Source organism: Dermacentor variabilis, chromosome 5 (assembly GCF_050947875.1).
Source record: "Dermacentor variabilis isolate Ectoservices chromosome 5, ASM5094787v1, whole genome shotgun sequence".
NCBI classification, from domain to species: Eukaryota; Metazoa; Arthropoda; class Arachnida; order Ixodida; family Ixodidae; genus Dermacentor; species Dermacentor variabilis.
In genome coordinates, this window is record NC_134572.1 from 10,967,867 (window position 1) to 10,995,155 (window position 27,289).

General features: G+C 46.5%; 1 protein-coding gene across 1 annotated transcript; it reads left to right on the top strand.

Annotated features, from left to right (window-relative positions):
- The first annotated feature begins 370 nt into the window (after nucleotides 1-370).
- On the top strand, nucleotides 371-25,948 carry LOC142582240 (normal mucosa of esophagus-specific gene 1 protein-like). The gene is made up of 6 exons (XM_075691701.1): nucleotides 371-389; nucleotides 11,621-11,683; nucleotides 14,252-14,333; nucleotides 16,749-16,834; nucleotides 18,987-19,047; nucleotides 25,682-25,948. Exons 3-6 carry the CDS (start codon nucleotides 14,265-14,267, stop codon nucleotides 25,766-25,768), a joined length of 303 nt encoding a protein of 100 aa, XP_075547816.1. The 5' UTR covers nucleotides 371-389; nucleotides 11,621-11,683; nucleotides 14,252-14,264; the 3' UTR covers nucleotides 25,769-25,948.
- The last annotated feature ends 1,341 nt before the right edge of the window (nucleotides 25,949-27,289 follow it).

A 27,289-nucleotide genomic window follows, 5' to 3' on the forward strand; every position in this document is an offset into this window, starting at 1 on the left:
GGGATGTCACGACCATCTTACTTCGCACCGTCAGTAAAGAGAAGAAAATCAAATTGCAGCCACGCGAGCGCCGACGGCACGTCACGCCCCGGCAGACCAATGCGAGCCTCGATCGATGCGTCCTTGCTCGAGACAGGCGACCTTGAGCAAAAAGAAAAGCGAGCGTCCCGTGGCATGACGTGCTCGCGTGTAGCCCGCGCAGGTCATTGCCAATGCACTCCCAGTATGCGACGCCCAAGCGGAAGGCTGGCCCTGGTATACGACAAGATCCTTAACTAGCTATCGTGCAAACAGTGGAAAACCAACGAGCTGAAGCGCGACGCCGTTTGATTTTGAAGATGCAGGCAAGAGGCAGTTTGTTTTAAGATCCAAAGCAAACGCCTCATCAGGTATGATATTAACCTGCTTGCGCCTTATAGGAATGGCAGTTGTTTAACGAAATGACCTGGATATCGCGGTTTATTTTAAGAGTTCAGTGCTCTTCTGAGAGCCAAGACTTGGACCTGATGACGACTCTGGGTAACGACGGCTCTCTAAGGTGTTAAATTACTCGTGAGATGAATATGCAGCCCTATCGTGGGGTAATATAAACCTGCTCTTGTTCAAGCTGCTTCATTTTCTGAAGTGAGCAACTAAGCAAACCCGCAGGCTTTGATACAGCCTCTCGACGGCCGGTCAGAGAAAAGTGGCACATGTAGAAATGCTACTGCGGCCACCGCTTTGTTCAGTGCGACGCCAAGCTCGATCCTTAACGGTAAAAGATATAGATTGCATATGGCGTAACATGCATGCCGTAGCGGGCGCGGGCGGCAGGCGCGCTACTGTTTACACGCGCTGGAAGGATGAAGGAGGACAGTGAAGATATGTGACTGAAATTCACTGCGCTTAAACGATCAACGTCGAACCCACAAACAGGTGTTCTTGCGTAACTGCTACATTTCCTGTAATAAAAAAAAAAGCTCAAACAGTGCAAAGTTTCAAAATGTTTAAGACGCCAATATTACGACTCCATAGCTTTCTAATGAGTACAGATATCTCCTTTCTTTAATCTTGCGCTCCCAGTGTTTAAAAGTTCCCATAGCTATAGCATTCTCAATCTGACCCTCTGTATACATTACGACTGCTTCACCAACTTTTGCCAAATCGAAGTAACAATTTCAAGCAACTCCATATGCACTTGGCTTGGTCTTCTCTTAACGCAGCAGTAGAATCAGTTTGTAATATTACCATCTTGCTTCTTGTTATATACAGGCTGTTAATTTTTTAGCTGCACCAATTTTTGTAAAGGTTGCATATGGCAGATAGCATAATTCTAACTCTTGATTTAAATCACTCGATGAGGCGGCCATTACTTCTACAAGGAATCAAAACGTTCAATTGAATAATTAGTGTAATTACGCTAATTAACATTTAATTAATTACATTACTACACATATTTCAGTCCACGATTTATAGCCGCTGAGTTCGCACGGCGTATCCTCTTGGAACGAATTATCTGGACAGCACCAGTTCCGATATATTAATTTCAGAAGTGTCCGTCGAAATGCAATGGCGCTCCGGTTACTTTTTTAAGAAACTGCTGTTTTATGCGTTTAATGCCAAACTGCTTGAAATACGGTCATGTTCCAATCTCGAAAACTTTCGTTAAATTTCACGAATAGAGAATCTAAGCGGAAATCCCGCTTCATCAGTCCCAACACTCAGCCTGCTCCTATATAAGCCCAATACATTTCATCGAAATAGATTCAACCGCTTCTAAGCAGAACCATTTTTCCCGAAGAGATATTTGTTCACATAATCATACCCTTTTGTTCTCCTTATCAACGCCCATGCCCTTCATTTTTTGTCACATCCCCATGTATACCTATCCGCAGGCTGTAGTTTTATTTCTCGCTGACCTCACTGCATTCTTTTATTTTTTTATGTTCACATAAATTACAGCTTACCCTCTCTCCATGTCCATGTATTTAGATGAAATAGACCGATATAAAGGCTACACATTCAGAAGGCTAAAGAGAAGGTTGAGTGTCGCAACTTTCGTCAAACTCCGCCTGAAAACAATATTAGACGTGCCGCTGGAGCTACAGCTTTACAGCAAGCAGAGCAATGTTTTCATGTGTCGGTTGCCCTAGCATTTCTTTTCGGTTCGCCTGCGGCAACCCGCGCATCGTAAACGCTGCAATCCCGCTTGGCTGGCGACTATTCTGGCCTCAGCCCGTCGCTTAGCAAACAAACCGTACATCCTGGCCACGTAACAGGATGCAAAAAAAGATGTGGCGTTCATATCGCGCTTATTGCACCTTTGCTTGCCAACACGTTCTTCCTGGCGGGTTTTTCTTTTCATTATTGTTGTTTCTAGCACATTACTTTACGAGGGGGCTGTAATGGCTGCAAACAATTGTTCAAAGTTTGATAAAGAGGCTGTCTGCGCGCCTTTACGCACATTTTCTTTTCCTATCGCCGCCCTTGCCGAACAATGGAATTCCGTAACGGTGATCATGCACTCACATATGTTCAAGGGGTTTTTAGTTTTATCCAATTCTTGTTACCGAAAAGTATATTGGCTGTTTAGTCAGTTTCTTTCGAATATGCATTAGGATTGCTCTCTTTCTGATGTCTGTACGCTTATGAATGCATCGTGACTTGATCGGCGATTTCTATAGCACACGTCTCCTTGCCAATGTTACCTTCCTATTGGCCAAATCCTGCAACATCCCTATATGTGAGGCCGCAGTGTGTACAACTAAACAAAGTAAAATGCCGAAGGTCACATGTTTTGATCACCTCTACCTCCGCACTTGTCTTTTGTACTTGTCATAACATGATTTTATGTGTAATTTTTAAGCAATCACAATTTTGTCAACAACGTCGATGAAAATCCGCATTGTTGTTGAATGAACACACGTACATTGAAAGCACATTACATGCCACTTATCATGTGGACAAATACGTTGGCCTACAGCTTACGAATAGTATACTCGTGGAATCGGTGTGGCATGTCCGCTGCCTTTCATGGGCAGCAACACAGGCATTCCCGATCTGCTATTCGTACACCGTACAGCACTGTTCCACAACACTCGCCGCAAAAGTATACGTAGAAGTTGGTATGTGTTTATGAGACAATGGTTTTTCTCTCAGGTTTTCCCGGCTGTCGAAATGCCGATGGGATATGTCGATTCGCTCGAAGGTGTTATCGCTAGAAAGTTGCCAATCGGTAGCAATATTTCTCATTCGGACGCACTTGCGGTGCAAGGGGGAACCCGCCCCGTGCACTTCGATAATAGAACGTCACGTGTGTCTGTTTTTTTTTTTCGCCTGTTTCAACGCGGACATTGCACTTGAACTGGCCATTGCAGCGGAACCCGATCTCATAGGGAGCCGGAGGCAGCAAGCGCTGGCTCTTTCGTTCTCGGCGCCCGCTGTGTAGAGGCCCTCGGAAGCCGTTTCCCGTTCTCGTTGCAACTCGCGCTTCCCCAGAGCCAATCGACGTGTGCGCGCGTTTCCTCGCCTCTGTTTGCCCGAGCCGGAAATACCCTAGCAATATTCTTTTTTGTCCATCACTGCCTCGGTGGCATCGGTGGCATCGCGTACGTACCAACTCGGGCGCCTGCAGCAACTCTTGCAGGTAGGTTGATTGATTCGTCAGTACTTTATGTTTAGGGCACACCACTGTAGGTACTTTATTTTTAGGGTATCTCACCTAAGGTTAGCCAAGCTGTTTAAAGAGAGATATAGAAAACGCAGTGCGAGATACGATTTGAAGATCTATGTTTGGTCGTCAGAGGTCTGACACCGAACACCGTAGATCATAAAATCGTGTCTTGCACCGTGTTTCTTAAATCTCCTTTTTTTTTTTATTTGAATCGCTTGGCGAATATTAACTGACCCACACGGTATAAAAGTTTGTTACAGATATTTAAGGATTCTGTTCACAGCTGCCATTTAGCAGTGTCTTCTGAGACCGATGCAGTGATTTTCTAAACAATTCTTGACACTCAACGGAGCGTTTCGATCATATTATCTACTCATTCTTGGGCCGAAGAAGTGCTCAGTCCGGACATCACGGCGGAAATGGTAGCCAAAGCCTTCGCTTCAGCATGGGCTTCCCGCTTCGGATGCCCCAACATTGTTACAACTGATTGCGCCCGGGAATTTGAATGTACTTTCTTCCCTTTCTTTTAAAACAGTTGTCTTTCTTTTGCTTTATTTTTTGTGTATGGTAAACAGTTAGTAAAGAAGGAACGATTTTCCCTTTTACTTAGTTCACTTTACTTACGTACGTTTTCTTGTCTTTTATTTCATGTTACTAACTGATCTTGTTAAGAACCTATAGAGCCATTTCTTAGTAAATGCGACTACTTTTGGTTCAAAGTGCGATGTTTGGCGCCCTTAAGAGTACTCTAGTTTGTTAGTGACGAATAGTGTAGCCAAACTGTTTCAAATTGTTTTTCCATTTATATTCGTTCTTTAATTTTTTTATGTTTTGAAATATGAATATTTGTGCATTTTTACCGAAATCTTACCGCTCACAACGGAGAGCGAATTCACGACCTCGTGCTGAGCGTTAGAAGGCCAAACCGTTCAGTCTTCATGGCAAGTTCCCAGGCGGGTTCTCATGAGCTAGCACAGTAATTGTAATTGTCACCTGATTGCGAATTGATCTTATTTCCGTGGTTGCAGCCTGACAAGCTTCCGATGTTTAGAGTAGTGTGTGTGCATATGTTCAAAATAATTTGCAATAAGACATCTTTCCTTATGAGAGGTCAAGAATGTTCCATTGAATTTTTTATCCGAGATTTCCCCATTTCGGAGCTGTAGAGCGGTGCATAAGAGGCAAAACAATGGCAGCGCTTCGTCCCCCTCTATTTTAACGGCGATTTTCAGAAGCGGGTGCGGCGCGCCAGTCATGTCAAACAGCAAAGATAATGTGGTCTTGCCAAAAACGTGAATAGATGACACCGATAGAACGCAAAATATTATATTTAAATATTAAATTTAAGAGTATATATAATCAATATATTTAAGCACCTGGAAAATCTTAGTCGTGTGAATGTGGACGCTAATGCTACACTGCGAGCAGAAACAGGGCGCCCGTACGCATGCATTATGGCGAAAGCGTGGCTGAGGCGGCTGATGACAATCGACAATAAGCACCTAGACAACAGACTCGAATGTTTGCTTGGTCGACAGCCGTCACGACTATGAAACTGCTTGATCGTTTGTAGTTTTACGCGTTCATTATCCGTGGTTGTGCTATGAAGCGAGTTTGTGTGTGAGAAATAAATGTGGCGCTGGTGGCAGGATAAGGCAATGTCATTATATCTGCACTCTGGGCCAGCAATAAATACGACGCTATAATCTGAACCTGGCAACGTTTAACGTTAGAACGCTATCTAGTGAGGCGAGTCTAGCAGTGTTATTGGAGGAATTAGAGGGTAGTAAATGGGATATAATAGGGCTCAGTGAGGTTAGGAGGACAAAAGAAGCATATACAGTGCTAAAAAGCGGGCATGTACTGTGTTACAGGGGCTTAGCGGAGAGACGAGAACTAGGAGTCGGATTCCTGATTAATAAGGAAATAGCTGGTAACATACAGGAATTCTATAGCATTAACGAGAGGGTGGCAGGTCTTGTTGTGAAACTTAATAAGAGGTACAAATTGAAGGTGGTACAAGTCTATGCCCCTACATGCAGTCATGATGACCAGGAAGTCGAAAGCTTTTATGAAGATGTGGAATCGGCGATGGGTAAAGTCAAAACAAAATACACTATACTGATGGGCGACTTCAATGCCAGGGTAGGCAAGAAGCAGGCTGGAGACAAGTCAGTGGGGGAATATGGCATAGGCTCTAGGAATAGCAGAGGAGAATTATTAGTAGAGTTTGCAGAACAGAATAATATGCGGATAATGAACACCTTTTTCCGCAAGCGGGTTAGCCGAAAGTGGACGTGGAGGAGCCCGAATGGTGAGACTAGAAATGAAATCGACTTCATACTCTGCGCGAACCCTGGCATCATACAAGATGTAGACGTACTCGGCAAGGTACGCTGCAGTGACCATAGGATGGTAAGAACTCGAATTAGCCTAGACTTGAGGAGGGAACGGAAGAAACTGGTACACAAGAAGCCAATCAATGAGTTAGCGGTAAGAGGGAAACTAGAGGAATTCCGGATCAAGCTACAGAACAGGTATTCGGCTTTAACTCAGGAAGAGGACCTTAGTGTTGAAGCAATGAACGACTATCTCATGGGAGCCATTAAGGAGTGCGCAATAGAAGTCTGTGGTAACTCCGTTAGACAGGAAACCAGTAAGCTATCGCAGGAGACGAAAGATCTGATCAAGAAATGCCAATGTATGAAAGCCTCTAACCCTACAGCTAGAATAGAACTGGCAGAACTTTCTAAGTTAATCAACAAGCGTAAGACAGCGGACATCAGGAACTATAATATGGATAGAATTGAACAGGCTCTCAGGAACGGAGGAAGCCTAAAAACAGTGAAGAAGAAACTAGGAATAGGCAAGAATCAGATGTGTGCGTTAAGAGACAAAGCCGGCAATATCGTTACTAATATGGATGAGATAGTTCAAGTGGCTGAGGAGTTCTATAGAGATTTATACAGTACCAGTGGCACCCACGACGATAGTGGAAGAGAGAATAGCCTAGAGGAATTCGAAATCCCACAGGTAACGCCAGAAGAAGTAAAGAAAGCCTTAGGAGCTATGCAAAGGGGGAAGGCAGCTGGGGAGGATCAGGTAACAGCAGATTTGTTGAAGGATGGTGGTCAGATTGTTCTAGAGAAACTGGCCACCCTGTATACGCAATGCCTCATAACCTCGAGCGTACCGGAATCTTGGAAAAACGCTAACATAATCCTAATCCATAAGAAAGGGGACGCCAAAGACTTGAAAAATTATAGACCGATCAGCTTACTGTCCGTTGCCTACAAAGTATTTACTAAGGTAATCGCAAATAGAATCAGGAACACCTTAGACTTCTGTCAACCAAAGGACCAGGCAGGATTCCGTAAAGGCTACTCAACAATAGACCATATTCACACTATCAATCAAGTGATAGAGAAATGTGCAGAATATAACCAACCGTTATATATAGCTTTCATTGATTACGAGAAAGCGTTTGATTCAGTCGAAACCTCAGCAGTCATGGAGGCATTATGGAATCAGGGTGTAGATGAGCCATATGTAAAGATACTGGAAGATATCTATAGCGGCTCCACAGCCACCGTAGTCCTCCACAAAGAAAGCAACAAAATCCCTATAAAGAAAGGCGTCAGACAGGGAGATACGATATCTCCAATGCTATTCACAGCATGTTTACAGGAGGTATTCAGAGGCCTGGAGTGGGAAGAATTGGGGATAAAAGTTGATGGAGAATACCTTAGCAACTTGCGATTCGCTGATGATATTGCCTTGCTTAGTAACTCAGGAGACCAATTGCAATGCATGCTCACTGACCTGGAGAGGCAAAGCAGAAGGGTGGGTCTGAAAATTAATCTGCAGAAAACTAAAGTAATGTTTAACAGGCTCGGAAGAGAACAGCAGTTTACGATAGGTAGCGAAGCACTGGAAGGGGTAAGGGACTACATCTACTTAGGGCAGGTAGTGACCACGGATCCGGATCATGAGACTGAAATAACCAGAAGAATAAGAATGGGCTGGGGTGCGTTTGGCAGGCATTCTCAAATCATGAACAGCAGGATGCCACTATCCCTCAAAATGAAAGTGTATAACAGCTGTGTGTTACCAGTACTCACATATGGGGCAGAAACCTGGAGACTTACGAAAAGGGTTCTGCTGAAATTGAGGACGACGCAACGAGCTATGGAAAGAAGAATGATGGGTGTGACATTAAGGGATAAGAAAAGAGCAGATTGGGTGAGGCAACAAACGCGGGTAAACGACATCTTAGTTGAAATCAAGAAAAAGAAATGGGCATGGGCCGGACATGTAATGAGGAGGGAAGATAACCGATGGTCACTAAGGGTTACGGACTGGATTCCAAGGGAAGGGATGCGTAGCAGGGGGCGGCAGAAAGTTAGGTGGGCGGATGACATTAAGACGTTTGCAGGGACAACATGGCCACAATTAGTACATGACCGGGGTAGTTGGAGAAGTATGGGAGAGGCCTTTGCCCTGCAGTGGGCGTAAATAGGCTGATGATGATGATGATGATGATATGACGACAATGCAAAACTTACACAATGGCCATGGAGCGCGTGTTATAAGCTTACTGAAAAGGGCAGCGCACGCTCATGGACGATTTCAGCATGTCAGGCTCTGTCTCAATTTAGCTGTAAAAGGCTACTGAAAGCACAAAATACAATCATCATGCTGTTTAAAACATTCGAGCGAATAACACACGAACAAAGAAGGAAATACATGCATCATCATTAGCCGCAGCAGCCTGTATTATGTCCACTGCAGGATGAAGGCCCCTCCCTGTTACCCCTGTCCTGCGCCAACCGATTCCAACTAGCAGCCGTGAATTTCCTAATTTCATCGCTCCTCTTGTCTTTTGTCATCCTCGATTGCGTTTCCCTTCTCTTGGTACCCATTCTGCAACCCTGATGGTCCAACGGTTATCTAACCTGCGCATTACATGACCTGCACTGCTCCATTTCTTTCTCTTGATGTTAATTAGAACATCGTCTATACCCGTTTGCTCTCTGATCCAAGCCACTCTCTTTCTGTCTCTTAACGTTACGCTTAGCAATCTTCGTTCCATCACTCTTTGCGCGGTCCTTAACTTGTTCTCAAGATTCTTTGTGAGTCTCCAAGTCTCTGCCCCATATGTCAGCGCTGGTAAAATGCACTCATTGTACACCTTAATTTTCAATGATAATGTAAGCTTCCAATCAGGAGCTGACAACGTCTGCCGTATGCAATCCAACCCATTTTTATCCTTCTATGAATTTCCTTTCCATGATCAGGGTACCCCGTAATTAATTGACATAGGTAAACGCACCCTTTCACAGACTCTCTTACTGGAAATCTTGAACTGTAGTTTCCTTGCCCGGCTATTCATCATTACCTTTGTCTTGTACAAAGTACATACATACATTGTACATATATATAGTTTCCCTTTTTGCCTGCTTCCGTAGTTCGCGCTAATAATTAAAACGACTTGGATTACCAGCTCGCCGGAATGTTGCACTTGTGACATTCATTACGCTGATCTGGGTCATCATCTTAATCCAACACCAATGTGCAACCACACGTTTACGTTGCTCATTCATTCGTGTCTCATTTACGAATTCCTTGTGTTGTAACGCATGAAGGCGAGGTACAGCCAGAACTTACAAAGTGTCGTCGCACACAACTAAGCATCTAATTTCGTCAAGAAAACCGAACCGTTCACCATTTTTCTTACTCTGATAAATTTTGCCAGAAAGCATGCTATACTAGCTGCCACTTGGAAGAGTAAACAAAGAAACAAGAAAGGAAACGACCGTGATTCTCATGACACTTCAACCAGTTTTTTGTACCACCAAAATCTTCCTAATACCATCAAAATCTTGGCCAATCCCCCGCAGTGGGTACGCGCCATCGAAGAAGGAAATCCAACCCAATTATTGTGTCCGCGCTCGAGCAACGCGCCCTGACAAAGACGAAGGCGGGTTCCTTTGTCGGGGCTGGATTCAAGCTGCAACCGCGGTTTGCGCTTGATAAGGTCTGTATTTACGTCGTAGATTTTATCCTCCGGTGTGCGCTTTTTGGTTCTCTCCTCAGCCAGCGCTGCTCGTATACCTCGCAGCTTATCCGCGGAATGAGTCATCCCAGCTTGCATGCGCGCACGTCCATGCTGAAGCAGCTACACGAAGGCTTGCCCTCATTTTATTTTTATTTTATTTTTGGTTCGAACTTTCGCGACCACGAAAAATAATGATTGAAATTAAACCTGGATAAATGAGACGAGATATATTCCGCATTTGCTCGTACATAGTTCCACGCTGCCCTTTCAGGCCTATCAGAGTTCCGTCATTTCGTGAGCGCTGACAAGGAAGAAAAGACAGCGGAATTATCCCATTTCTAAAGAAAGAAAGTGTGTACGCTTGTTCACGATGGAGTGAGCGACGCCAGTGTTGGCAACAAAACACTTCAGTGTCGCAATAGAATTAAGTTCGGGCGCACTAGCGTTTCATTTTAGCTTCGCCCGCGGCCGCGTTCGGCGCGTATCCGCAGGAAAGGCTGCACCCGCCACGGCCCGTGGTGCCACGCCGAGCGGAATCGCCGCACGACGTCCATTCGCCACGCAAGCACTGCGTTCGTTCGCGCCTTCGCTAAACTTTACCATACTGTGAAATTCCGTTATTGCGACGCGCCAGTTCTCCCTGACAATTGTCTACGGCATTTCACATAGAGTCCTGTTTGATATCAACGCACTCCTGTCGCTGCGTGCTGGTGTATCTACAGGAAAGCTTCGTTATTCATGACTTAAGCGAAGCAGGAGCATTTCAGCGATCCAAAATTGTTTAAAGCAGTCATCTCGCCTTCATTTTATTCGAGCATCTGGTGCGCAACAGAACCAACAGGCACATTTGTGCGTTGACAGAGTATTGTACTTAGTGGCGCTAGAGCTTTATCCAGGCATACGATTCTGTCTTGTTGTCGCTAGTGACAGTGCTGGAGAATAGAAGAGAAAACATGAAAATGCCCGCTAGAACTTATACAAATTTCAGGCGCAAATGTTTGAAGCTGCTTGTGTCAAAATGTCGAGCGGCATAAAGCTTGTGAATAATGCCAACATATGAGAAACATTATATTTGCGTCCGTCTCCTTCTTTTTCTTTCTTTTTTCTTTTTCTTTTTGTCGTGCGCCTTTTCTTTGCTTAGGAAATGGTGAAAGTGGGAGAGGGGACACCGTAAAAGCCAAGTTCAATGGCCTCTCACCCATGTCATGTAACAAAAGCTGTTATTTTCTGTGGTAGCTCCTCTCTCTCCCTCTCTCTTCCTATCTTGCCAGTTTTTCGCCCGGCACATTTCTTTCGGTAGGATCACGTTCGACGTTTTCTAAAATCCCGATCGTGCCACATATGCGTCTGCGATTGGGTCAGTGTTCTCGGAAGTGCGCCTTTAGATGTTAACGGAGGCAACGTTGCAGGCTCTGCCGAAGGCGTCCTTCTTGTCCCAGAGCTCTCGCAACTTCTGTTCTCCCTCCCGTAAAGAAATAAAAAATATAAAAATGGCCGGTTGTTCCGCCGCCGTCACGTAGGCTCCCACAACGGCTAGCGTGATGGATGCTTCCTGGCAGCATGCTACGTGCTGACAGCCAGGTCTCTCAAAAGGGCGGGACTGTCGTAAGTCGCGCACCAGGGCAGGCGTTGGTGGCATTGAACTTGGAGCGCGTCGACTTCGAAGCATTGACGGCTGTCGCGAAAAGGGCGACAGGGCTCTTCGATTCACATGCGTCTGTCGCTCCAAGTTCCATGGACTATAACGCTTGCGAAAGCACCTGGTAGCGGCGGCAGCGTTTACATTGAAGCAAAAGTCTATTTCTGTGTCTCGTGCCCCCTCACTCCCTTTTGATGCTCTCTCCTTGCACATCGGCGTGTGCTTGAGATCTGTCTTTGACTCGCACCACTTTGGCACGGGCTCCTTTCAGAGACGCACCAACCGCAAAGCCGTGGGAGCTCCGCATTCCGTGGGTGGTCACAAAGATTACGAGGTACTTATCATTTTTCTGAAAATTTTCCAACTGCTTCATTTGTGATTACGTATCATGTCGTTGTGATGTTCGCTTTGTCATAAGCTATCTTCGGGTTTCAAAATACGACGTGTAGTATTTTCACTGCATGTCTGTTGTAGAAAATGTGGCTTTCTGTCGTACCGAAGCTAGTAATTTTTTAACATTTGATTAGGAGTTTAATGGCCCAAAGCAACGCGCGAGTTTTGAAGGACCCGCCGTGGTATACCTTCCATCATAGCGGCTATATGGCGTCTAGCTGCTGGGCTCGAAGTCGCGTTTACACGGCGGTGCGAGACCGTTCGTGTGCTTGGATTTAGGTGCGCGTTAAAGTACCTCGTGTGGTTGAAATTAATCCGGAGACCCTATACTACGGCATCCCTCATACTCAGATCGTGGTTCCGGCACTTAAAACCCCAGATTTTATTTATTTATTTTTAATATTTCGGCAGGAGAGTACTGTATATTGAAGGAACCCCGATTATTTTCAGCCGGCAGGGTTCTTTATCGGGCACATACGTCTAAGTACACGAGATTTCTTCCACTCTGACGCCATAGAAATTCGGTCTTTGCGATCCGCCGCACTCTCGGGATCCACCGCCAAATGCCATACCCACTAAGCCACCACAGTGGCTTTTTAGCAAAGCTAGCCATCGTGTCTACGAGGCTTGAAGAGCAAAAAAATGGCCGACTTTGTACATATGTATTCTGAAATTGTAATATCTCCTCGCATCCTTTTCTTTTACAATGAAGCTGATAATTGCTAGAGCCGCTCGAAACCATAATATGAGTGTTTTTACGGTGTCCTAAAAACTAGGTCTTTCACCAAGTTTATATGTGGGGCATATTAGGGGTGCTATATACATGCAATCTTGGAAGTGTGTAGGTGAATAATGGGCTAACTGAAAATTCCTAACGCTTGCGTTCTCTCTGTTTAGAGGCGTTATGTAAAACGCTTACAAATTTTCCCCTCTGAAAATCAATGATGGTAATCACTTCATGTTTAAAGTGCATAGTGGCCGTGTTATGGGTGATCAGCGTACAAGGTTTGAAATGTGTTGGTTTTAATTACAACTTTTGCAGCAAATTGCTTCCAGAAGCTTTCTAGAGCTTAACGAGCGTATTTTACGAACCATGTAAGAAGTTCACCCAATGTCCGGAAATAATTGAGCCTGCTCCAAATCTAACATTTTACGTAAACAAGGGCAATCTTGTGAGCGATGTGTGGGCAAAGTTTAGAAAGCGTCAGGTAAATACTGGTACTGTAAAAAAAAAATATTCAGCAAGTGCTTCAATGTATTTTATGGCCTTTATTAGTTATGTTTCCTAGTGTCCCGAGATAACTCTACGTTACCGCGAGTTCTCATATTAGTGAAAATATAGTCATGTTAATTGTAGTGTGTGGCCAAATTTTAACGTTTCTGGCGTAAATATGAGCTTTGAAATAATTAACGAACCTTCCTTTTCACCCTGTTTGCGTCCTTTATAGCAGGCGCCTGCCGTGTCCGCGCTGAACTGAATGGGGCACCTTGTTCATATTTTGTAGCAATAAGGAGAAGATTACAGCGAGAGCAATGTGTGAACTATGAGGGTTAATCACGTATGTTTTTCTGCTAATTATGTGTGCGAGCGCTTCGGAGCGTTATAACTTTGTTTTACGAATGGTGCAAAACCTAATCGACTGTCTTAGAATCGTAATTACCGCCGAGATCAAATTTAAAAACCAGCGCATTCGCTGGAAATCAGAATGTGATGATGCGCGTATTTTTAAAAGGTCTTCAATCTGATATTGAAGTGGTTATAAGCTGCAGGCGTACGTGAACATTGTTCATCTTTTACTGTGTCCCAGCTAACGTTATCCAAGCTGTTCAAAGAAGAAGAGGTTTGAAGAACAAGGTACAAGAAGGAATTGTAAAGCATGCGGTGTTCGTTTCTCAAAGATCTGACGACCGAACAGCGCAGGTCTTAAGATCGTATCTTTATCCACGTTTGCTTTCTTTTTCTTTTTTTGATCAGCTTGGCTAACGTTAGCTCTGGTACCCTATATACTTTAAACACGTTGTTGCATAGGCCAATATGAGCGTTGTATACCTAATTTCCTTCAATGGTACGTCGCCTGCTCCTGATTATTGCATTTTTTTTACTCAGTTACGCAGGGTGCTGAACACAATGGGTCGAGAACTGCACATACATGAAGTGTAGTATCTACTACTTCGTTGTATCATAGCTCTACGTTCTGGGCAATATCGGCATGTTTCGAAGAAGCATAAAAACCTGAAGTTATATTAAGGCTCAACGAAGTTTGGCTACTATGTGAGCACAAAAGATACCTTTAACTCAATATTTTACTCATCTGTGTGGCCGGCGCCTGGTCGGTTCTTGCTGCATTTCTCCTCGGGCTTCCGTCCAATTTTAGACTTGTTTACCGTAATAATTTTTGGAAACGAAACCTAAACACAAAGCGCCTTATCACACAGCCCATAAAGCTGCTGTTTTGTGTTCTTTTTTTCTACAACTCATGGAACTCTGTTTCCTTGTTCTGTGCTGCAGGACAGCCGCAACCATGCAGAAAATTAAGGAAGCCGAAAAGCTTTCCGTGTTCGGACTCAAGGCCTTCAGAACGCACAAGGAGGTACGAAACGAATGCCGCACATACTGCGCTTAGTTTTCAGACTGCATATTTTGAGCAGGCCTGATTTCCGCGCATGGCATGTGGTGACTCGAGATGCAGCGCAGGCCCCGCAGCAGATCATTTCGCAGAGGCAGGCGGGGTGGCGGAAATTGTAAAGAGGTTTCGTGTGTCTTGGAATGACACAAGAGGGCGGATGGGTGGCAGCTGCGTCGCACCTAATTGAATTTTAGTTAATTGCGAATAATTTTTGTGTGACATCACATATATTTAGCAATGGAGAGATTCAGCTTTGCATGGCACGTGAGGGGCCCACGGTGCACGCACTTCCGTCTCACTTCTACCCGCTGACTACCGTGCAGGTTGCGCAGCAACGCGGCAACGACTAGACAAGCCCAGACCACCCGCTTTGATCGAAACTCGCCCGTGCTACTTGCTCTTCTCTCTGAAAATAATGAATAACTGGTAAAATCAGCCATCGCTTACCAAGGGCGAAGAACTAACGATGTTTTATCTTTATATTATTGAGATAAGCTGTTTGTTTGGACGCTGCAAGGCTTACAGAGAGACGTCATCGAGCCGAAAAGTGTTAATTCCCATCTAGCCGATCGGCGCCACAACATTAGCGTTCTTGAGGCGTCGACGATGCGGAACACTCTAAAAGCGTGTTCATTGCGTCATTATTCGGTATGACTACGGTAGTTCTGCGGAGAGGCGACGGGTGTGCCGAGGGCCTAACGTATCACGCATCACACAAAGCTAAAAATCTATTATGGCAAAGTCAGGCGCGGTAACCCTTGTGTGTAATAAGCATGCTGCGTAAGAGAATGAAAACAACAAAGCGAAAACAAAACAAAAAACGCAGGCTCATGCGAGCAGTAACGGAAGCGTCTCCAAGGACGCTGTGACAGAGTCGTGGTCATGCAGTCAAACGGCGTCGGTCCAGTCAACACCATGTTTCAAACCACGGAGACACAACCTGGGCCGACATTTAGAAGTGCGAACGCGATAATTACCCGTCCCCTGTTGTTGCTATGCCATTTGATTCTACGGACTCTCAGTACCTGTGTGACGTCGCCGCTTAAGCACGTAGGCATTGCGATGTATGTGTAGTGTTGATAACGAGATTGTGATAACCATAAAAGCAACTTGTGGAAGGAGATGTCCAGAGGGTTCGGTGGTGATGCTCAAGGCGAGCCGACGCAACTAAAAAATAATTCCGGGGTCTCACGAGAAAAATCACGATTTGATTGTGAGGCACGCCGCAGCGGAGGACTCCAGATTAATTTTGACAAAGTGGGATTCGCTACGTGCACTCAATGCATGGTACACGACGGTTTTTGTATTTCGCCGGAATGCGCCACGGCCGGCATAGAACCTGCGACCTCATGCTCAGAAGCGCAGTGCCACAGCGACTCGGTGTACCGCGATCGGTTTGTGCTATTGGCGCAGCACGCTGAAAACTCGGCGAGTCATGACGGCATGCGAGACGGAAGCGCAGTCGGAGGCCGTGGTGAAGACATGCGCAGGCCGGACGCGCCGCTTCGACTGGTATGAACTCCATTATTATGTACCAGTGCGGTGGACTCCAGATGTTTGGTCTTCGACAGAAATGAGCAGATGGCGTTAACCACAGATCTGAACTACGCTGAGCGGGGCTTCATCGCGTGCAGCTTGCCTGCGCTCGATGCACCGATTGAACGGTTCACGCATGCTTTTGGGCATGGTCGCGGCTGGGCTCCGGTGTCCGAGCGTGAATCGTCGGTATGGACGTGCTGATTTCTTTTTATTTGCAACAAACCTTACGCTTTTGCTACGACATAACCAGTGATTGCGTGTGATGCGTCATGATGCCGCAGCGTGTTGGACCAAAGCTGTTCAACTGCGTGTTCTTGGAAGTAAAAATATGGTGGCTGCTTCTGAGAGTTCTTTTATATGCGCGAGTGGGACAGCTATGTATTTTCCCGCTGTAAGCGGCTTCCATTTCAACCTGGAAAATCTTCACGAGACAGAATACACGGAAGATTACGAATAGTTAAGAAAAAAAGGCAGGGGTGTTTCAGGGCCTTTTAAAACGCCATCATACTTGGGCGCATAATTATTATTCGAGTGTGTTACATTCAGTGCACGAAAAATCGCTCGGACATACGAGACGCAGTTACAAAGAAAAGTCTGTCGTGCGAGCGTGTTTTTATTTTATCTCGTAATAAGTGGCAATCGAGCAAGTTGGTGGGAATGTATGCGGACACGAAGACAGGCGTGCAAACGCGCTCACAACGAGACGGACGACGGAGAATATAGCACGCCTGTCCTTGCGCGCCATGAAGTGTGTGTATTTTCTGCAAGGTACCCAGCAACAGAAATACTTAAACAATGGAATATCCACTGATTTTGTGATTTTTTGTTTTGGTCGTGCAGGTGATCCCCCTTGTCGCGATCATGTCAGTGGCCACCATCGGCTGCATGGGCTTCAGCTTGTACACGATGATGAAACCGGATGTACAGTGAGTTCGACATGGAAACGTTAACAGCTTCCGGAAATGTGTGCTCTTCCTGAGTAGTGTGGTGAATGAGGAGCTGGCCTAGCAAGCTTATCGTAATGTGCCTGTGTTTCATGGTCACGTGATGCCACTGTCGCTATTAAATAAATAACATCTTATGCTAGTATAGAGGAACGGCGTACAATATAGAATTGGCAATACAGAACCAGCCATAGCTATCTAACCTGTATTCATTAATGCTATTAGTTTCTTTTTTCGAAACGCATGTGAAAACAGAAGGGCAACAAACTAAACTAACCTTTTTATGTTGTGCTAGACAGCAATTGCTAAGTATGCATTGGTCACCGGCAAAGGTGCTTTCAAAGTGCAACCTCATACATTTATTACAGGCATCTATAATTTGCCTTTCCCAGACAAATTCTGAACGAGAACAATCAGCGCCTCTATAGTTGCCGGGAGCACGGAACAGGTGTTGAGATGCCGTTTTTAGTAAATAATTAATCTTGCACTGAAAGAACTGGAATTACAGACACGAAAATAGATTTTAGTCTTTCATCCACGCGCCGCGCATTTAGTAGTACAAGTTCTCGCTGATGAATTTTTCAGCTGTTCAACTATAGATACTGAACTATGCAGGTCAATGGAAATCACCTAATATGTTACGCGAAAAGATAGAGATTTTGAAAGGTAGGACTGCATGAAAAAGAATTTTGAGGTATCCACACGTAGCTTAGATTCTCGGCTTTCATCCCCTTAGAACAGCGCGTCTCTGAAAGATGCCAAATGGTCTATTTTCTCCTTTCGTTCTTCTCTTCAGAGAGAGAGAGAGAAGGAACATGCAGTTCTGAAAGCAAGGTCATAAAATAGATAGCGCAAGTGTACAGTATAAACATGTACGCACTAAGAAACGAGTGCCCGCAGATTTCATTTCACACTCTCAAATGTTAGTTTATTTATCCCCATGTTTGCATCCCTTCCGCGGGAATTTTGAATTTTCAGACCTTATAGGCCTTGAAACCTGAGTGTTTCAACGTGAATAGAGAGGACCATGGAAGTACACATACACAACAACAGGCGTCTGCGCACGTCGTACGTGTGCATTCACTGTGCTGTCTAAAAGATAAACATTCGTTAGATATCTGCCTGTGTACTTGCGCTGCAAGACTCAAATATTTGGATAACGATGTGCCGACTAAATCTTTCAGAATGCTATAGGGGCAGTATTGAATAATTACTGTAATAGTGATGTTAATGTAATAGTTACTGTATTAAGGATGATGATACGAAAGTTCTGTTGTATTTAAGCATTTAGGTACCTCCGTACACTTAACTACGTCGTTCATAATAGAACGGAGCGCCGCGTGGTTGTAAAAGGGGCCGGCTGGAAGTGTCTGGCATTGTGTGGTATAGGTTACAGAGATTGCATTGGCAATGAGAAAAAATTTTGATGACATATGATCCGCCAAACTTTCTTGAGTAGACTGATTGGAAGGACTTCGGCTTGGCCGTTCTCTTAAAATTAATGCAGCGTATTTAACGTCAACTAGCGAGATCTACGAAGTCGTTGTCGCCAATGGTCGGACCTGGCCGCCAGGAGCGGTCCCTTTGAAATGGCGTCACATAAGAAACACGTTTCCGGCTTGAGATTTGAGAGAATATATGTCTAACACCTCCTGCTACACCACCTGAACATGCGATCAATCCGCATGCAATTCCAGCGCACCAGTCTTCGATTTGGTGATATCATACTTAGATCTGTGGAATACTCGTTTTCTCTTCGCTAACGAAATTTTTCCACAAGCAATATCGCTATTATGCGCCAGAACACTAAAATAAGCTTTCACCGTGTCGAGTTTATCCTATCCCCAAACAATAATCTTCATTTGTATTGTGTGCCTTTAGTTTCAGGACCCGAACGGTGTGCTCGCATCAGCGGTACACAGAATTCGTGATAGGAACGCAGCGTGCACGTGATATGCACGCATGCCAGACGACCCTTAGTTTCGAGATAAGATAGGCCGCAAAGGGTGCAAATTTCGTTAGTGATAGGAGGCGTTTTCTCCTTGGCACTCGTAAAACAACAGCGTTAATTTTTTGGACAGGTATGCCTTTGACATAACTTTCAACATATCTTTTTTTTTTCATATTATTTCAGGTGCAGCAGAAAAGACGAGGTCCCGTCCTGGATGCGGTACAAAGCCGACAAGACACAAAAGGTAAATTTTCATATCACAGGAAGCGCACTGTTGTTCCTGGCGGTCCTCCTGGCTCAAGGATGCTTAACCGGCAAGCCTGCAGCTATGGAGCGCTGTTGTGACATCGTCCCTGCAGGCAATCTGCCCTTTTCACGGCGCAACCTGTGCATGTGCCCTGCCCTAGCGGGTTAGTCGCGAAACGTTTTGGAAGGGTCGTGCGCGCGGCCGCGCGGCCCAGTATTGGGCCCCAAAAGTAAAGAAAAGGCGCTTGGATGCAGGCTGCTTCAAATACTCGATGCCGTGTACCGCGTTGAAACTCCAGCAGTGACTCGACGTCGGTGCGATGCCGAAAACGTGCATAGCGTAAGACTGCAACTCCAATTTAAAACAAAGCGGCCAGGGCTAAGTGGTCCGGACCACCATGAGCCACGTATAGTTGCCGCCTTTCATTGGTGGCTAGCAAATTTAACGAAATACCCCTGTGTTTTACGCTTGGTTGACACTTAAAAACATCACGTTGCTGACTAAGCCTTCTCACAGTGTCGGCCCTTACTTGCTGGTGGTGACCGCCGCGTGCCTGGCTTCGCGTACTCGCTTAATGCGCAGTAACACTGGGTCCATACCATACCGACAAGACGCTCACGCCAGCTATTGGCCGACTACTCAGCGCAGTGTGTCGCTGAGACCATGTTATCATACCAGGCCCACAATGGCGTAACCGACGAGCGTGAGTTGTCGTACTGCGACGGGCTTTCTTGTCGACGGCACCGATAAAACCAGCGTGCCGACCATCGGTCGTTGAACTGCAACGAGATATCCGCCACGCCTTCGTTTGGATATTTAATTAATCGCGCACAAAATGAGTCAAAACATGCCTGCGAAGTTGAAATGCACAAGCTTCAACCCCTTCGCAAGCCGTGCATACTGATCCTGTTCAGCGAAGGTTAGACCTCGCGCTGTCGATTTCGTGCACCCTCTACTGGCGGACGTGAACTGAAAAGTAAGCAGTTAGGACGAATTCAACTGCTTTTATGGTTCAGTTGTGGCCTTAGCGGTTTGAAATCAACTACTCTCCACTTGCCATTGGACGTACAGAATAAACAGCAAGCGGCGACACAGCGCTGTGCCAACATCTGTACGTCACCCTTCCCGTAAGCTAACGGTCGCACTCGCTACGTAGCCTGGGTGGGTCTGTACGTGTTGCTATGCTTGCACATTTCTTAATTCCAGAGATGCGCGTTTTACCTCCGCGTCAAACAGGAAACAAGAGAGTGTGCATTCAGTACAGCAGCATAAACAACCGCCTCGATCAGTTATACCAACGGTGTCAGCGATCGCCTCCACGCGTTTTCGCGAGAAAGCAACAAGGCCTATAAATGACCACTTATGCAAGCAGGGTTCTCTCTAATAAAGCTTTATGTCACGCTCAAACTGTAAGTATGATGAAGTTAAAGAAAAGCAACAATCAGTAATAAATGCATCTGGATGCATATATGTAAAATTATATGTTGATAAGATTATGTTTTCTTCTCATTTGTACGCCTGTGTTATTGTGCACTAGCTGTTACCTTGTTCTGTATACTTGATTCTATTGTTTGCTTATCGATTCGTCACCTTCGCTGTGCCTTGTAAAAGGGGGCCCGAATCCTCGTCAAGTGGACTAGCTTCCACTTTTTGTTCAGGCCTTCTTCCAAATGCTCTTTAAAAAGAATAAACATGATTTGATTTGATCACAGTTGCTGTTGTTTAAGTCGACCGGCCGCTCATATCACTCGTCTCAGAGTGGAGCAACGCGGTTCATATGTGCAGATATACATGTGCTGCTAACTTTTTGACATTATTATGTATCATCGATGCACCTTCTCCCCAATATTTGACGTTAACAACGATCTGTGGCTGTAGATGTCGATGCAAACAAGTGCACCTCTGTGGTAAATGCGACGCGGAAGGCTGCGCTCGAACAGGTCTTGAATATGCAAAATGTCTAAAGAATGTGTAAAAAGAATACAAAAAGCGAGGTTCAAGTGCAGAAATTAGTGACGGAATTCAGCGTGCCTTCGACCGCACTGTTAGCACAACAGCGTACTCAGGCTTGCTCACCGGTGAGTGCTGCATAGCTTCCAGAAACGACATGCTGCCCCGGAGAAGCCATTAATAATTATTCGGGATCTACGAAGCGCACAAACGACGCGCGCTCAATATGAGCCCCGGTTCGGAAATCAACCGGCGAAAGCCCCAGCAAGTTGGGATAACGTGAGTTCAGCGAACTGCCAAATTCCAAAAGGGGTTGTCAGGTGTCGCCGGTTGTTAGCACCCAACCGCGACATTCCTGCGTCGTCAAGTGGACGCTGACTTTTGAGAGGGAGAAAGGTACCCTCTCACTCTGAATGCAAGTGCGTGTTCGTCAATTATGATGACCCTACCACGGTTCCCGTATTGACGCGATCCCGGCCACCGCGTGGAGAAAGGGAAAAAGGACCAGCCGAGCTGTCTAATCCGGCGCACCGAGGAGCGCCGCAGTCTGTTCATTGAGATCCTCGAATGATGTAAATAACAGTGTAAAGTGCTTCTTCCTTCCCTCAACTTTTCCGGATGACTGCCCCGGCACGACACCAACTCAAGATCACGTCGGCCATACAACCCCAGACACAACAGCGCCAATAGATATTTGCTTTTGCTAACATATTTCAGAGCTGGAGTCGTCGAACGCGAAGCGCGCATTGTGCGCAGCAGTGATCCTGTTTTCCTCAGTATACATTACCTAATGCTGACACTGGTAACGATATGTATATGGATAACCTCGCGTTGCAGTAGCCACTGTTGCTCGGCGCTTAAAGAATTCCATCACTTTGTCAAGTTCGAACATGGTTGCAGAGGGCAATAATAACAGGAGTCGTGGGTATTCCACATATCCCTCCCTTATCGCACAGGCTACAGAAAGTGCGGTGTTAACGTTGTTTTTACGCCTGCCAATAAGCTAGGTAAAATTTATCCCGCCGTGCAGTAAAAGAATGAGCAGGTAAAAGAGAAATTGAGGATAGACATTTGCTTCGCAAAACACACGAACAAATTCACGGACTGCCGTAATGTTGTGGTATATATACATATAGTGTTCCTTTCAGTTGCGTCCGTTTCCATGTAGGGCAGGCAGGCCGTCGTGTTAACCAGAGATTAATGCAACATAAGAGGTCGTGAACCGGAGGATCGCCATCTGATATTTCTTTGCAATGTCGAGAGTATAAGTGCACGCCCAATTTCGATGAATGCGCTGCTTTATATTGACACAGAAACGAAGAAACGCGTCTAACGGTCGAGGCCTGGCATATCAATAGTATAAGCGCATGCGTGAGCCAGCCTTCGATTAACTTGCATAAAGAAGAAATGAAATTTCGAAACAGTTATCTCTCACATAGGCCCGCACGGGTCCCTGATTGGCATGTGGCGCTACAATACCTGCGCATGCGCAGGTACAGCAGATACAGTTTTGCGTCCTTCTTTTCCGCCACAGTGCGCCCTTCAGTTGATAGTCGGCTATTCGTGTTTTCTAGTGTTCTTGTGCCCGTGTCTGCCCACGCCTTAGCTTTTTTCACGATGAGTGAGTGAGTGCGAACTTTATTTAGGTCCAGAGGAGAAAGAATTAAGTCAATCCGGTGGCTCCACCCAGGTAGGGGCAGGTAGACTGAGTCTTTCGGCGACGACCCAGGACCTATGGACAGCCTTGAGCTGAGCGATGAGCTCTGTGCTTCTGAACGCTGAGTCCCAGCAGAACTGGTCAAGAAAGTCTGTGCCCGCGTTGGCAGGGCACAATCAGAGCATGTGTTCGAAGTTGTATTCGTGGCCGCAGTGTGGGAATTCAGTAGAAAGGTCTGGATTGATCCTGCTTAGTGTCGTTGGTGTGACGTATGTTCTAGTCTGCAACTGTCTGTAAGTGACGGCCTGTGCTTTTTTGAGCTTTGGATGAGGAGTAGGAAAAAGTCTTTGTCCTAACATGTGATTTGAAGGGATTTCGCGGTATGACACGAGCGGGTCTCTGTGGTCTAGGTCCCTCCGGGCTGGGTCGAAGCGAGGGGGCGGACCGCAGACGCGGAATGCGAGTGCTCGCGCCAGCTGGTGTGCCCGCTCGTTCGGATTGCAGTCAGGACATCCGGAAATGTTGTCCATGTGGGCCGGAAACCATGTGATGTGTAGGAACATGAGGTTGTAATCTCCCGTTTTTCGGAAGAAGGCATTGTTGACAACCGTAGCTGATTTCCAAGAGGCGAGGGCCGCCGACAAGGTTCTAATGGCTGTTGTTGAGCCAGAGTAAATGAAGGAGGCTCCTTTGCAGCTTCGAAGGGCCACCGCGATGTCCATTTCTTCTGCTTCATGAGTGAAGTTGGTAACTACCATGGCTGCGCTGACGAGCGAGTCACGGGCGTCCTCCAAGGAGACCGCGTAGGCCCCTCGATTCCAACATCTGGCAGCGTCAACGAAGAGGACTTCCGTTTCGTTACGTTTGATGTTGTCAAAGATTGCCTTGACTATTGCTTTTCTTCGCCCTTCGTTGTAGGTCGGGTGTATGTTTCTTGTGATTGGATCAACTGTTATTGCCCTCTTGGCATTTGTGCATAGTTGCGACTTCCCTGGTGGCACGAAGAGGGGCTGTATGCCTGCTTCTAGTAAGATCTCGGTGCCTGCCCTTGTGAGTGAGAGCCGACTGATTTGGGCGTTTCGCCGTGCCTCAAAGAGTGCGGATGCCGTGTTTTGTAGCCCCAGTTAAAGGAGTCGTTCCGTGCTAGTGTGTCTAGGGAGACTTAAGACCTTTTTAATTCCCGTTCTGATTAATATGTCGATTTTGTTCAGCTCCGTCTTCCATTTGAGGAAGGGGACGACGTAGGTTACGTGGCTGATGAGGAAGGCGTGAAATGCTTTCATGAGGTTGTCCCCTTTCGTCCGCCCCTTGTGCTGGCTACCCGTGATATGACCCTGGTAAAGTTGAGGGTGCTCTTTTCGATGCGTTTTAGTGCCTCCGCGTTGTCATTGCTGTAAGCCCCAATGACCATGCCCAGGACCTTGACTGTGTTACATCTGGGGATGTTTCCTCCGTCCCTGGTGTGTAGGTGAATGGGGAGGGAGCTAAGGGGCTGTCGCTCCCTGGGGCCTTGTTTACACAGGGGGAGCTCTGACTTGCGGGGGGAGAGCTTGAGTCCCGTGTTTGTAAGGAAAGCTTCGTGGTGTCCAGCGCTTGCTGTAGGTTCTTCTCCAGAGTGCCTAGCGGGCCGCTCGCGAATCAAATGGTGATGTCGTCCGCGTAAATCGCGTGCCCTACTCCAGAGGCTTTCGAGAGTTTGTTGGAGAGATCGTGCATTGAGATGTTGAAAAGAAGCAGTGAAAGCACTGGTCCTTGCGGGGTGCCAATGTTGCCTAGCCTGTGCTTTCTGCTTCTTACTCCGAGACTTAAAGTGGAGATTTCGTTGAGGATGTGTTCATGACCGACCGTGTCGAAGGCCTGGGTTAAGTCGAGCGCCAGGATGCCTTTTACATCCCTGGATTTGTTGTCTATGACGGCGCTCCTAGCGGCGTAGCATGGCGTCTTGCGTGCATGGTGATTTTCTGAAGCCTATGAGATTGTAGTGGAATAGGCCGTTTTCTTCATTGTGCTCTCCAATTATATTGTGGATGCCATGTTCCGCGACCTTCCCGAGACACGACGTAAGGGAGATGGGTATCAGATTCTCTCCATGGCGCGGTTTTCCGGGTTTGGGAATGAGGACTATATTGGCAGTTCGCCATTCGTCCGGCACCCGGCCTACAGCCCATACTTCGTTAATTTTACTCGTAATGATTTGTATGGCTTTGTCATCTAGATTTCCGAGTAGTTTGTGACTTCATCTGGGCCAGGGGCCGAGCGTCTGTTTAGGTTGCGAAGGGCGTGCGCAATCTCCGAGACTTCGAAAGGACGATCCAGCGAGAGTTGAGGTGTCCCCTTGTGCTCGCGTGTACCGACTTGTAATAGCGCGCGCCGTAGCCTGAACTACGGACAAGCCTCTTGCAACATGCAATAAATAAAATTGCGAATATACATGTGAGGCTTTTGTGCGCAATGAGAGTTGTACAGAGCACTAGCTCCTGTACGAACTTCACGATCATCAGGATGAAATTAAACGGGTCTGCGTGATCGCGGACAGGCCCCACGTAATGGTGGATGAGCCGTTCTGGCATACATCGATCTCGCCGAGGTTCTGCGAGACGCGAAATGAAATTGGCGCCTATATAAACAATTCACTATTAAATGTCGTCACAGTGAGGGCAGTCGACTGTGTATGCCTACGGTTAAATTTATTTATTTATTTATTTATTTATTTATTTATTTATTTATTTATTTATTCATTTATTTATTTATTTATTTATTTATTTATTTATTTATTTATTTATTTATTTATTTATTAACGCTCAACGCAACACGGGAGTTAGTAAAGACGGAGTAGTGGACGGCTCTCATAGGTTAATGCTGCATCGCCATCAGCCGACGCAGCTCGAATACGAACCGAGACCTCGTGCTCAGCAATAGAACAGTGGCGGGAAGTTAACTTGTTCCTCTCCATTACGTCTTGAGATATTGTGCGCAATGCAGTATTATAATTTTTTTTTAATCTACATATCGCTTCTTTTGCAGCTCTACACATCGGAAAAAGACTGGAAGCTCGACCAACGGACCGTCGAGCTGGAGAAACTGCGCAAGGAGATCGGATCCACGCGCTGAGCCTTTTGCGAGTCCAAGTTCATGCTCGCGAGCCTGGCTCCATTTCCGTGTTCGTGTTACCTTGTGCAGGTTGTGACTTTAGGCACTCTGCCGATCTGTGATGAGGAACAAAAAATTTTCACGGGCTTCTGCCTAGTTCGTTCACTGCGAAAACAGTAAACACTACTTAGAAAATGCTGATTTCTGACTGCTCGCTTTTTCTTGGATATGCCTGTTACCATAAAGGTGTCGCTGACTGCGAAATTAGGAATTGCGTTTCGTCTATTAGGGGGTCGAATAACTGCGCTGTATCTCTTTTTGATTGGGTGCTGTCGCCTGATTTGTGTACTATAGCGACCGCGTTTCTACTGGTTGCGGAAGCTCTCCTACACTGAACGCTTAGAGAAGAAGAGACTGCATGAAATCGCAAATATTCTGTAGCGCTACGATCGGAGCTTTTCTCACAGCAATGTGGGGGACGCCAGGTGGCGCCGAGCAGTGCGGACTCGCTCTCAACGGCTCCGTCTACGATTGTATCCTGTTGCGGCAAAAATCAACGGACAACTCCCGAAATTGCACCAGATATACCGGAAGGCGAAAGGATGTCGCCGATACCAAGCTTTTGGTGATGCGAATCCCGGTTCTTACGAAATCGAAGACCATCGCCTGCACTTCGACTAGCCACGCTAACCCTAACAGCTGGGGCGGAGAGCGCGGCTCCAGGAGCCCGTACGCGGTCTAACCGCTACGTGGCGAGCAGCACTCCACCCGATATGGACCCGGACCAACCAAAGACCACAATGCACAAGGACCAGGACTCCGAAAGTCAAATGGAGGCAGTCACGAGTGTTGATGACGACTTTCTCTCGCCTGACGAGGTGAATTACGAGGAGTCCGCCACCGACGCTGAGAACGCCGAGGACATCAGCAAGCAAGGTCAGTGGCAAATTGCATTATCCCTACGAACGCGCAAGAAAATCAGAAAAGAAGTGTGGACCGCCGAGTCGAATGGCGGGGTCAACCACCCCAACCACGAAGCAGGGGTGGAGCAACGCGCCGGAGACGCTCGGCGCGTCGCGCTTGCACAAGAACAACGGGGGCGCCCTAGCTCCGGAGGAGCAAGCGACGGGGCCCGTGACGCAATATTACCTACAGGAGAGAGAGAGCTATGAGACGACGCATGGCGGGGAGGGGCCACCCCCGCGGAATAGCACCCCCTCTACCCAAGAATGACATGAAAATCATTATTAGACCGAAACCAGGGTTGGCGATTCGGGAATTGCGGACGCATGAGGTGGACCTGCAAACACCACAGGAGACGATTTCTTGCTGCGGATACGGCCGGGCTCTAACATCGTCATAGCAAGCACACCCGAAGAACGAACAGCGGAACGGATCCTGAGGATCAAGGAGCTGGAGCTGCGAGGCAACCGACATTCTGTGAATACATACATCTCCACTCCCGACAACCTCCTTAAGGGAGTCATACATGGACTGGAGCCTCGAACTACAGAAGACGAACTCAACAACCTAAGAGTGCGG

Excerpts from the sequence above, each read along its gene's own strand:
- LOC142582240 (XM_075691701.1), top strand. The coding sequence starts at position 14,265 with ATGCAGAAAATTAAGGAAGCCGAAAAGCTTTCCGTGTTCGGACTCAAG. Across the intron at positions 16,835-18,986 it reads ATGATGAAACCGGATGTACA|GTGCAGCAGAAAAGACGAGG; the intron begins GTGAGTTCGACA and ends ATATTATTTCAG. Across the intron at positions 19,048-25,681 it reads AAGCCGACAAGACACAAAAG|CTCTACACATCGGAAAAAGA; the intron begins GTAAATTTTCAT and ends CTTCTTTTGCAG.